General features: G+C 44.9%; 1 protein-coding gene across 1 annotated transcript in view; it reads right to left on the reverse strand.

The window, feature by feature from the left end:
- nsl1 (non-specific lethal 1) overlaps positions 1 to 13407 on the reverse strand; it is a 97297-nt gene continuing 83890 nt past the window's right edge. Inside the window, exons 6-9 of the mRNA XM_089548950.1 lie at positions 12287 to 12415; positions 4984 to 5134; positions 4434 to 4500; positions 1 to 3012 (exon numbers count right to left, since the gene is read on the reverse strand). Coding sequence (XP_089405076.1) covers positions 2371 to 3012; positions 4434 to 4500; positions 4984 to 5134; positions 12287 to 12415 — 989 coding nt within the window. The 3' untranslated portion in view covers positions 1 to 2370. The remainder of the gene's footprint in view (positions 3013 to 4433; positions 4501 to 4983; positions 5135 to 12286; positions 12416 to 13407) is intronic.

A 13407-nucleotide genomic window follows, 5' to 3' on the forward strand; every position in this document is an offset into this window, starting at 1 on the left:
CCTGTTTCTTTCATTTGCTCCATTTTTACTTGCCAAATGCACAGCACACAAGAGTTGTTCAACTATACAACCATAATCAGCATTGTTCACAAATTTCCATATTAATGTTTTCGGTCAGCAGTCTTGAGGATCACGCTGTTGTGCCAGCTTCCTTAAAAAAAAAAAAAAGAGAGAATATGGGCCAGGGGGAAAAAAAAGAAACTCCGCTAACTATGACACTGTAAAAAAAGTGGCTCACCCTCTTTATTTTTTTTTTCTTGACCAATCTAGAGAAACTATGGTCACATTTTTTTTTTCCTTTCCTATAGATCACTGCTGAATATCAGCCAAAAACCAAACGCTCTCCACATTTGAAGAGCATCCAAAAATATTTACGAAGTGAAAGAGAGAAGAGGCCAGGCATAATGAGGAAGAGTCTGTACTTGATGCTTAAACAGTAATGTACACATTCCTAACACTTAGCTCTCCATCACTCTGATGCCTATCTTGCTATATACAAATGCCTGTAGTTTCACACCACTTTATATTTATCCCCCCTTTTTATACAAGGTGCTTCCACCTTACGCGAACCAAAGGAATAATATGCACTGACTTCAACCCTAAATTTAGATGTCAATTTTTTTAACTTCTGGATTTCTCGAATTGTTATACAATTGGCAAAATGCCCAACAGCACAATTTATTCTTAGTATGGAGAAAGGTTATCTAGTTTTTATAAAGTGCCTGCTAGGAGAATGAGCGCGAGGTCCTCTTGTGATGCTTCTGATCCAATTGACTTTTTGTATCTTCGAAAGATAAAAATTTCGCTGACTGTTCTTTGCCAATTACTGAAGTTAAGGCTAAGGAATAAGAAAATGTAAGTGCAGCAACTACCAAGAATACGATTATATTTTATTCTTGAAAACCACTCCTTTGAAAAACTTTGGTTCAGGTTATGTGAAGCGCCCTGTATACCTGAGTGATGGTGTGCAAATTGTACAAAAGAAACACAAACTTTTGCTTTCACAAAACTACCACTGCACATTTTTTTTTTTACAAAAACCTTGCAGGGGACCCATGTGGCTTCAAAGTACACCACACACTCTTTCTGTGCGTACCATCAGTGGTTTTTCAAAGTCGCCAGATTTTTACACATGCTTTGGCAAAATCGCAGTTGTGCCTGCATTTAAGCAACAGTCAATATAAATGCCAACTTTTTAGTGCATGAGCTACGCATACAGAACCTTAAACAGAACAAACTGCTATAATGGGGTGTGAAGAAGATTTACAGCTAGCATCCTTTGCCAGACATGACTAGCATAGAAATGAATGATTCACGCCAAGAAGGCTTTCCCCTTGAAGCAAAGAACACCAAATACACTTGTTTCGGCTTTAGAGTACAAAATTTTGGCCGCAACCATGTAACAAAAGGAAAGAAAGAAAAATTGAGTTGCAATGGCACAAAAGACAATTTAAATTTCCCTGCCATAACTCATACCTACTATTGCATAACAGTGTTCCATAAGGAGAGAGGGAAAAAAAATGCAAAACATGAATCACTAAGTGCCGTTTCCAAACTTGGACCTCTGAAAATTACAGCCTTCAAGCATATATGTACAAATGTAATAACGCAGGTGCTGGTCTTCAATGCTGTAAGAATCCTTTTTACAAGCTACTCATAGAGGACAGAGAAGTAAAAGAAGTCAATGCTGTGGTCTGTGAGATTTGCAAACCTAGCCCAACCCCACCCAAGTGACAACTTCCCTCCAGCCATAAAATTTTTTGGAGACTTTAGAAAAAAAGACTACAATCTCCTAGGCAACACTTGTGCACGCTCCTGGCTTTGTACAGCTTGTATAATGTCTACACACATTCCTGAACAGTGTATTTCTTATATTTTTTTTTTCTAACTTAGGCTGGAAGGTGGTCCAGAGGCAAGCGAAAGGAAGAAAAGCACGTGCCTAATCTGTCACAGGCAAACAAGTCTATGGTACATCATCATGATTGTGTGTATATATATTATATATGTACAGATCATATACACACATGCACCCACTCACACTACGGGAAAAAAGTACCAGATACAACAAAACAAAACAAGCCAGGAAAATGTTTCCATCAATGTCCTCAACACTCGGCTTCACGTTGCAGCCACGCACATGGACTGCATGGTTTCTGCACATGCCACAAACCTCGCGACATCTCTCTTTTTCCACACACACGCACACACACACACACGAGCAACAGCAATTCTTTGCACTCCAACTGAACCACGAGTTCCCATCACACGTCAAATAGAGAAAGGGGGTAGGGCGAGGCTTAGAGTTGCCAGCACAAGCGCGCCCTCTCCATGCCCTTCAGGAAACAATCAAGAAAGAGTAACCGCTTTGGTCTATCGCTTGGTCAGCTTGAGAACCAAGTTCTCCTTTCGCTCAGACGTCACCACTGTCCACTCAGGATCGTCGGGCATGGTGGGCGCAATGCACTGGGGCTCGGTCAGCGGCGACCCAAGAGTCCCAAGGTCCACCATCTCAAGCCCTGCTTCCCCCACTGCTTCCTTATCGGGTTCCGACATTGGGTCTGACTCGGCCGTTGGCTTCGGTTCCTCCGACAGCTCTTCCGGGGGTGGTGCCTCGGCCGGAGGAGAGCAGTCGTGGTGAGGTGGTGGGGAACCGGGAGGCGAAGAAGGCAGCAGATGTGGAGAGTCGGCCAGCATGGCCTCGTACTCTTCGGTGGAGAGCGGGAACTGGCGCCGCTCGTAGGGATCCACTTCGCAGGGGGCCCAGCAGGGGGGCATCATCACCCCTGCGGGGGGCGGAGACATTGACGAGTCGTACGCCACCGAGTCGCACGGCTGTTGCCGGTGGTGGTGCTGTGCCTGGGCTCCCTTCCCGCTGCTGTTCGGTGGCTGCGCTTTGCCCTGGCCGCTGGCACTCTGGACAGCCTTTGACAGGAGTCCCGCAAAGCGCCGCTTTTCTTCCTCCTCGCACACTCGGTGACGAGTCTCAAAAGCTTCATCGCTCATGTCCTCGACCTGCAACCAAGCAAAGGGTACAGGTGTACAGCCCCGACATATACGCGCCACTATTACGACAAGATGCCATATAAACTCGTGTAAGGGCCACACTTCTTTTTTAAATTCAGGTTTGAATTTTGAATGTGCGGCCCATACATGAAAAAAAAAATGTAAAACCTTTTTTTCTTATTTTTCTGGTCCAAAACAGGGAAGAGATTATATGGTGTATACACAAGGATAAATGAACAGCATCCTCGTTAGTCTAGCCAGTTTTTGCAGTAATGACAATGCATGTCTAGCAGCGCTGCAGTGAAGAAAACAAGGCAAGAGGGTGCTGCACGCATCAATGCAGGCACTTGCAGAAAACTGAATAAGAGGAAATAAACTAAACGCACGGGTTCTACAGAATTAAGTTTGGCGAGCTTTGTGAAAGAGAAAAGTCTTTTATAAACTCTAACGACTGCCTGTCACTCTGCACTAACCACCATGCTTTTAGAAAGAAAGAAAAATATATTACAGCACCAACCTGTCTGCTGATGTGCATGTCAATTCTAATTTAACTTAAAAATTTCCAAGTTCTAAACGACTAACAGCACCAAGAACAATTTTTGGAACACGGCAAGATTGCTCTGAAGTCAGCATCTGAGCAGAATATTCAGTAAAAGCTCGTTAATTCGGAAATTCTGAAACCCTGGCTCCGCCCCGGCCAATGCCCACGTAAGTCTACGGTGTCAGGTGCTGGCTAATTCGAACGGGTTCCCAAAGGCAGGCCACGTCAGGTATGACGGGCGTGAGAAGAGATCACTGAAATAGCCCTACTTAAATCCTTAGTTCCATGCTGCAGAGTACAGGCGTAGTGACGAAAGGACGGCCCCATCCCCAAGAATGGACCGACCGCATAGTTTCACTTTCACTTTCCTGAGCTTCGCACCAGATAGCAGCGACGGCGGCTTGACCAGCCAGCATCAGCCAGCCAACCTAACCAAGCTGAGCATTGTTTCAAACACTGGCTGCTGTGTCACTGGTGTTTTCATCAAGAAAGCATCAATATTGTCACGTTGTAGTGACGGCAGTCCAGCGGTCAGGAACACACCAGAAATACTTGCAAACGAAGCTCTTTATTTGGGCTGACTTGCGCCCGCAAAAGAACTGGATCACTCGGTGGCGGCGTAAGCAACAAGCGTGCTCATCAATCGTCGATCTACGAATCCCCGCTGCTCGCGGCATCGTTCAATTTAAAGCCGGCAAGGAAACTTCCAGATAGCAGGACAAGATCATCTACAGTAATCTGGAAAAACCTAGATGCAGCCTTTCATGGCTGTGATCAATCGAGATTAGACTGGTCACTTCTCGCGTCACGAACAAAAATGATAAAGCCCTTTCCTGCAGCCTTGAGCGTGAACAAACAAACACTACAATGATACGTGGTAATATCTTACTTCCTCCTTTGCATCGCCAGTATCTTGAGGAACTCCGCTGAGCTCTTCTTCGGACAGTGCACGCCACCTGAAACAAACAAACAAAAATTCCAGTGCCATCGGCAAGCCTGAGATCTGCGGGAGGTGGGACAGTGCTCAAACACATGGCAGCTGCTCGGATGATAAGAACAATAACTGTCGTGCACCTCTCTTTTATAATTCACTGGAGTAGAGAGAATCAAATGTCAGCTTTTAAAGCACAAAATGGTGTTGCAGTATCTCCAAGCTCTCGTGAAGTGTCAACCAATCATACTATGCCCATGTCATCATCAGATAAGTCGCAACAAGTGTCGCAGAGTTTTCAAGTCCCAATGGAATCTGTCACCAAGTAATAATAAGAGTACTTTTTTCACTAGCATGCTGGTTGATATGTCATACAGACCAGCCCCGTAACTTTTGGAATCAGAAAAAGAACAAGAGAAATTTTGAAAAGAAAAATTTTGTTATGTCATATATGTTATACAATGGAACATGCGAATATGATAAGGCAAGGCAAGGCAACGAAACTGACTTAGGTGTAAGGATCTCCTTGTAGGGCAGCCTTTCTACTCTTGTGGCCGAAGCGATGCTGTAGGGGATCACAATGTTGTTGATGTCAAATGCATTCTCGCCTCGGCGCCTCCGTAAAACCTCCTGGAGAATGGACCGGTTTTGTGCTGCACCTGAAAGAAAACACATCACAAGGACATAAATGACTGTGAAAGGTTAACGATCAATGGGATTCAACGTCCCAAAATGACTCTGGCTATGAGGGATGCCATAGTGGAGGGCTCCGGATAATTTTGACCACCTGGAGTTCTTCAACTTACTTGCACTGACACTGCACAGTACACGGACCTCTAACATTTCGCCTCCATCGAAATGCGACTGCCGTGACCGGGATCGAACCCGCGTCTTTTGGGTCACCAGCTGTGCACCATAACCACTAAGCCATTGTGGCGGCTGATGGTGAAAGGAACAGTTGGGCCAAGCGCACCACACTCATTGTACATGCATGTGCATTCAGTGAAGCTGTACTGCAGCCAGTTTGCACTGGCCCTCTGCTTCATACACTTAGCTACACGGGAACCTAAAGTTGTCCGTCACTACTGAGCATATTAGTACTTTCCATTAGTGCTGCCCTTGGAAAGCACACTGCAGCGCTCTTCGGAACATCTGCTCAAGTGGAAGTAACAAAGAAGAGACAGTGGAGCATTTGCTTGTTGTGCACCAGTCCAGAACAGTTGATTCTGGATATAATGAATTACTCACTGTTCATATCAAACAGCCACAACATTTCCTCGCAAATCCCATGTAATAGCACAGCTTCTTCGTTCCCAGCATGTTGTTGCCTAGCATTACCGCAACGCGCTCTTTTCTGTGCTTCCTGATGTGGGACGGATTGCCTAACACGGAAAGGGTCTTTATGGGCAGCATCTTAGAAGAGAGTGCAGTTTCGTCGCATCGTCTTTTATACTTTTGTTGTGCTTCGCCTGCTGCTTCCGGGATGCGTCCAGTTAAAATGATAAGGGACTATGTTCATGCGGATGATAATGCAGTTATCGACGCCTTACAATCGCTGTTAAGCAGCCCATGCGAGAATGACATTCATAGTTTATGGCATCTCTTTAACTCTTTCGTTACCACGCCACTGTGCTTCGATCACCGGTGATCGAAAAACTCGAAGCGCTACGGCAGCGCGACCGCGGCCGCTACGGACTTGCTGAGTCATTCGGTTTGTTGTTCACACATTAAACTTCAACTTCCTGTTTAGTTTATATTTTTGCCAAAAAGCGGCAATTTTTGAGACGCGCTTGAAGTTGGGTGTGCGGCGTCGGGCGCTCCGAACAAGCCGTCATCATCGGGAATGGCGCTTGCTCGAAAAAACCCCGTTCCACTCAATTCCGCTGCGTTTGCACCACATATTTTTGATGTATCGATTACCACGGACCCTGATGACGATGCTGCATCGTCAGGTATTGTTTCGAAGCCCAAACTGGGCAACGAGAGCCCAGAATGCTCGCCTGTGCGTTCAGATTCCTCGTTCCGGTCTGTTTGTGCGAACCGAAGCTCCTCATTGTAGCCGTTACGGTGATGTGGCGCCATCTAAGTTGTTCTCCAGAGACTACAGTTTCGGTTTCTGCGTAGAGAGCAATTTTCCCACGATGCGCAAATTTTTGAAACGCCCTTGAAGCGGAGGGTACGGCGCGGACGCTCCGTGCATGGCGTCGGGCGCGCAGACGGCGCGCGCTCGGAAAAACCTTGCTGCGCGCAATTCTACTGCGTTGACTGCAATTATTATCTATGCTACGAGTAGTAGAGTCTCTGGTGACGATGTTGCATTGTCGGATTTTGGTTCAGACGCTGTAACTGCGCAAACCGATCCCGGAACGTTGGCCTGATAGTTTCGCTTTCTTTTTCCTGTCCGCTTGTGCGGGCGCATCTGGTTTGTTGTTCAGACGGTTAGTTCCATTTTCGGCCTAGTTCGTAATTGCCCCGCCAGTCGTGCATTTTTGAAGTGCCCTTGGAGCATAGGCTTATTGCGACATAATACGCGGTGAGGATGGCGTCGCGTCGAGGTCGGGCGCTTCGCGCGCTCGGAAGAGTCCCGCTGCACGTGATTCTCCAGCCTCTGCAGCTGATTTTCAAGATCCTCCAAGCAGCAGTGACTCGGACGAAGATGTTGTAACGTCGGATTTCGATTCTGCAGCTACATCGCAGCTATACTTAACGCATACTATATATCGCAATATCACACCTATACTTGTTGTGTTTTATATATTTTTTTTAATTTTTGACGTAAATTAAATAAGTTTTGATTTGTATTTTTTAAACCACGCTTACCAAGCTTTCGTTTGGCGCATAACATTACACTTCCAATTTTTTTTTGTTGGACTGTAAAAATCATATAAAGGGCACTCTCAAACGAGCCTTTTCAAGAGGCATGAAGAAAAAAAATTCTAGCTCGAAAACTATTCAAGTTATAATTTTCAAACTTTAATGCCATGTTTTAGAAAGAATTTGAATTGTTTTGTAGTTTCTAGAATTTTTTTAGTACAAGTGTTTGGAAAGTTATTGTCATATAAACACAAAACTTTTCTTCTTTTTTACTTTTTGTTGTGTTTACTGATTTTTTTTCACAGCATTTCAAGCAGAATATGTGTTCAAATAAATTTCATTATAAAGCGCATTCTATCTGAATTGTTATGCATTTTGTCTGAGACATGTGAAAAATGGTCGTTTTTCCCGTGGTAAGGAAAGAGTTAAGAATGCAGTGCAGTACTGCACTGAACATTTTATTCCACTTCGAAAAGTTCACACCAACCGTCGCAATCCTTGGATAAGTAGAGAAATTGTTCAACAGAAATGCAAAGTGAAGCAATGTAGGAAGAAAAAGATATCTTCCTTACAACAGTTCCAACTATTGAAACAGAAACTTGCCTCAAAGTTAGAATCAGCGAAGTTTCGTTATTTTAACACGATGCTCCCCGAATTCATAAGAAGTGATCCCCAAAAATTTTGGAATTTTTTAGGTCGAAGGAATGAACAGCTGAGTAAAGTTAGAATTAACGGTGATGTTTCGACCAACTGCACAATGATAGCAGAAGGTTTTAACTTGTACTTTCAAAGCGTGTTTTTGACGGAGAAGGCAACCAGAGCTAAAATTCGCTATGAAGATCCTGGTAACATACCGGCTATTTCTGTGAATGGTGTTTTATCCATGCTGAGTAAACTTGATAAAAAATGTTCTGGTCCTGATGGGCTTGCAAATGCTTTTCTTAAACATTTTGCAGCACAGTTATCCGAGTTTTTGACGCAGATATTTCAAGTTTCTTTACTTTCTCGTGAAGTACCGGAGGGCTGGAAAATGGCCCGCATTGTACCAAGTCATAAAAAAGGAGATAAGCTATTTCCAACTACTGATCAATATCAATCACTTCTTGTTGTAAGTTAAAAGAACACATAGTCTCTGGTTACCTTAATTCGTTTCTAGCTGAAAATAACATTTTATCCCCTTTTCAACATGGCTTCAGAAAGGGTATGTCCACTGTGACGCAGTCAGTTACTACGGTTAATGAATTCCAAGTTGTTCTTGATAAATCAGGGCAGGTTCATGTTATTTTTTAAGGCCTTGGAAGGCTTTTGACAGTTTCCCATAGTAAACTCATTTACAAATTAGATAGTATTGGCGTCCCTACTTACATTGTCAATTGGATTCATGCCTATTTCAAACACAGGAAATAATACATAGACGTTAATGGCTGCAGATCTAATGAGCTTGTAGTTACTTCAGGTGTACCCCAAGATAACATCTTGGGGCCGTTGCTTTTTTTTATCTATATAAATGACCCGTTTGTTTCTATCCCTGAGAATGTGGCGTTAAAGCTTTTTGCAGATGATTGCATACTTTTTAAGACCATAAATAATCAGAATGATCACTACATCTTGCAAAATGCACTTTTAGCTGCTCATCAGTGGTGTGTAAAATGGGATATGCAATTAAACCTTGATAGAACTGTTCTCTTGAGAATTTCGCATAAAAAAAATTTTAGTCCTTTCTCTTACAGCCTGCTGAACCATTTATTCCATGAGGTTACACATCATAAATATTTAGGGGTAACGTTAACACATGCTGGTCTTCTCACACTGCAAACATTTGCTTGTCTTTTTCTAAGCTCTGCTACTTAAGGCGGAAGCTTAAAGATGCCCCAAATAAAGTCGAACTCCTTGCATACTCAACATTTATTAGTTCCAAATTAGAGTTCGCTGCAGTTTTATGGGATCCATTCATTAAGAAAGACATATACCAGATAGAGATGGTGCAGAGGAAAGCGGTTAGGTTTATTTGTAACAAATATAGGAGGCTAGACTCACCTACAACACTAATGAAAACCAACCACATTCCACTACTTGAAGTACACAGAAAAATTTCCCGTCTGTTGTTAATGCATAACCTTTTATCCCATAAATTAACCATGCCCCGCCCCGCAATTCTCAAACAATTATCGCGCCGAACACACCATTCACGTATTCATTTGCTCGAACCCATTTTTGCAAGGACTGATTCTTTCAAGCAGTTTTTTTTTTCCACGGACTGTTTCCGACTGGAACTCACTTCCCGAGGCCATTTTTCAGTCCTCCAATTTCAGTAAAGCTCTCGAGAAGCATTTTCTTGAGTGAATGAGAGTTGTATTTCGTTGTTTTGCTCATTGATTACGACCCCAATGTATTTCATTTGGCTTTTGTTATTTTAAATGCCTTGTATAGCCCACTCCTGCATGGGCCAATATATTGGCCTGCAGTATTTTCAGGTAAATAAATAAATACCATATTTATTCGCATAATAGGCGCAGTTTTCTTTCCAGAAAATCCGGCTCAAAGTTCGGGGTGCACCTATTATGCGGGTAAAATTTCCTGAAATTTTTCGACCCGCGAAATTGAACATACCACAAACGCACGCGTGTACGGTCCGCACCCTGTTTTCCTGAAGGAAATATAAAAAAAAAAGATCCGTGTAAGGGCCTCACCGAAACTTTCCACGACCCACGTGGGAATAGCCTTTGAAATGCACACGCCGTGGCCTCCACGGGCAACGGGCGCTTCATCATGGAGGCTACACACGTGCACAGGAGCTTCCAGGCGGCGCCCAAGGAAGGCGCCCGAGGCCAAGCTCATCATCATCATCATTTTCCTCCGCGAGTTTTCGCTATCCATATCGGCATCAACATCACCCGCTCCAGTTTTTTTTGTGGCTGTCAAAGTGCCGGGGCCTGTGGTAGCGTGTTCATCGTAGTTGTGGCTTTGCCGCTGAGCGTTGCTGTTTTAGCACGACGAGCAAGCAAGCATCTTAATAGCTACATGGCTGGGAGTTTGCTTTCGAACACGGCAAGCGTGCGGCAGGTTGGAAATTCGATGTGGCTGAGAAGTGCGGCAGTTGCGACTGCGCCGTGCCTAAATTTTCGAACGCTACTCCAAGCACCGAGGTTTTTGTGGGCCTAAGTCGGGAACGTTTCCGCCTGGAGATGAGGCTTTCGAAACAGACATTTAAAGTGAGCATCCCTGAAAATCGTGTGCGGCTGTTCCATGTGATGTCATTGTACGTGCTGTGGGTCCGCAGCAGCTGTAACGGCAGCAGCACTAGTGAGGACTAGTAGTCAGTTCAGCAAAAAACTTTGTTAAAATAAAGATTGGGGGGTGGGGGCGGGGGCCACGCGTCGGCTTGCAATCGTGTAAATACAGTATTGATCACAATGCCAAGTTCGGGGTGCGCCTATTATGCGCGGAAATAAAAAAAAATCTAATTTTTCGCGACCAAACTGGGGGTGCGCCTATTATGTGAGTGCGCCTATTATGCGAGTAAATACGGTAAATAAATAATCTGGCGAAAACTGGCACAACAGTGACTCCAGAGTGTCGGAGCAGTAATTTGTTACAAGGGTCCGGTCGACGCCACCTCTCAGGCCACACATCCTTTTGAAAGCGAGGTCAGACCTTTTCTTGAAACTGCGGAGCCACCAGTCACTAAACACGAAGCCCTCTATGTTCATCCGGAGGGCAAAAGTCTCTGCCTTCTGCTTTAGAGGATCTCCAGATGCAGTAATCCGCTTTGTGGCCATAGCTTCAAACTCCTGGTGGTTGCCGTCTCAAATTTTTTTTCTTTCCAATATGGAGAAAGACTCGGTTGCTTCGCCGAGAATCGTGGTCCTGTTTTTCATATAATCCAAGACTGTTTGCCTCAAAATTCCTGGGCAACTGTACTCTGAGACTGGCCGTTCTGCAGTTGAACAATGGTGATCTTTTTCGCCACTGTCACTGCGGTATATTTAACACCGCAGAGTGGCAGTGCTTGAAGCAGTCTGAATAATCAAGCATGCCCGAATTTTCAGGGTCCGAAAAATCAGTCGGCAGCTGTACATCAAGCTTGCCCAACAGCACAAAAAGATGACAAAGAAACAAGAGAAAAAATATTGGTAGTAATTTAATACAGAAAGGAGGAATAACAAACCAGTGAAGAGCTTCAAGAATGCCCAATAGCACTTCAGCATTTCTGCACAGAAAACAAGCTCACCAGTCAACATTACAAAGCCTTCCCTGAAGATGAGTATACTTGATCTCTTTGCAGCACTCTGAAAGGTAGAGCTCTCTAGTCCAATCAGAGCCAAGGAAGGCAACAAACAGTCCTTGAAACATCCGAACCATGTTGCGACTATTTTTCGAACAATTACTGCAGTAATTGAAAAGGTAGTTCAGGATGCTGTTTTGAAAGTACAACAAGCATTTCATTCCATGGTTATTTCAGCAGAAGTCCGCATGAACACAGCACTCTGGAGGCCTGCCACCATTCGTAAACACGGCGTCCGCCGAGTCAGCAGTGTCTCCTGCGAGCAGCAGATGGACACTGGTGCTCTTTCCTTCACATAACGGAGCCACCAGTCATGGGGTGAGGGGCACGGAGGAAAACATTGTGCAGTGAACACCGTTCTGATTGGCTCAGATCGCCGCAGCCTTCACAGCGCTGCGAACCAGTGCAGCAAAGTGCACCCAACATAGAGCAAGCATGTGCAAGGAAGGATGAACTGCTCTCGGGCACAGCGAGCGCAGTCACAAAACAAGTCTCCATGGCCTGAAGCCACATGGACACTGTCAGCATAAAGAACATGAAAGAACACTTAGCAAACTTGGCCAAACTTTTACAATACTAAGCACGAACAAGACAAGGAGAGCCTTTTGACGGATGCCACTCATCAACAGAAAAAAAGAAAAAGAAAGAAAAACTGGTGGGACAGCAAGAGTTGGCCAGCCATGATTGGCCATGATGTCAAAAGTGAAATTACCAGGAAGCAGCTGGGAGCTGGATGAGTCACCCAGCGATGGTGCAGGGGAGGGCACAGGAGAGGCTGCCTTGGAACTGCCGCTGGACGCAGTTGAGAAGGTGCGCTGCCGCTCTCGCTGTTTCATGGACACTGGAAGACGGATCAGAGAGTGCCATGTCAGAGAACAAACAACCAAAATGCCAGGCTTCGAGACAGCACACGCATACGCACCATGGCATCTATATTGCGCAAACAGGTTAACGGGAGAAACGAGTAGGCCCTGGCTGTTTAAATATGATAGCATATATTCAACTCACTTCGCCACAAAAATTAAAGAAACCAATAACTCAATTTTAAAGACCCAATTTTTTTTTTCGCTGCAGAAAAAAAACACCAGAGAAAAAATAGCAACCAAGAAAACTACCTCTTCCATGGGAAATAATAGTCAGGGTAAAATGTGGACCCCTGATTTTTCGAACATGCTTTTGAACACACTTGTTTCTCTGAACTTTTTCGTGGCTCCACGATGTGCCCCACAGAGCCAACGTATAAGAGTGCTGAAATTTCGGTTGAAGCTGCGGCGGTGTCTCAGTGGTTATGGTGCTTGGCTGCTGGCACGAAAAATGCGAGTTCGATCCCAGCCGTGGCGGTCACATTTCGATGGAGGTGAAATGCTAGAGGCACGTGTACCGTGCGATGTCAGTGCATGTTAAAGAACCCCAGGTGGTCGAAATAGTCCGGAGCTCTCTACAGCGGCGCCCCTCATAGTCCGAGTCACTTTGGGACATTAAACCCCATTAACCCTTTGCCTGCTTTTGCTGTTCAGGTACTACGGCCGCATTCCATCTCGTGACGTTTTTGCCGTTCGGGTACTGCGCTGAGCGCTCGTTTGAAATTTCCCGCCCTTACGAAAAGATGCGCACCCTGGGATGTGCTGCCATCTTCTGAAAAGTACAAGAAGTGCCAAGATACTGCTTATGTTACCATCTTCCAGCAAAAAAGCAAACTACCTGTGACTATCGCTGTTGGCCGTGGATTGCAACGGCGCAACCACACGCCGTGGGAGCGCGACTTCGTGGTTTCAGTTTCTCTTTTCGCAATCGCAACAGAAGCGCGAAATTTGACTTTCGTCTCTGTTGGGA

Source organism: Amblyomma mixtum, chromosome 6 (assembly GCF_055824585.1).
Source record: "Amblyomma mixtum isolate Tamu chromosome 6, ASM5582458v1, whole genome shotgun sequence".
NCBI classification, from domain to species: domain Eukaryota; kingdom Metazoa; phylum Arthropoda; class Arachnida; order Ixodida; family Ixodidae; genus Amblyomma; species Amblyomma mixtum.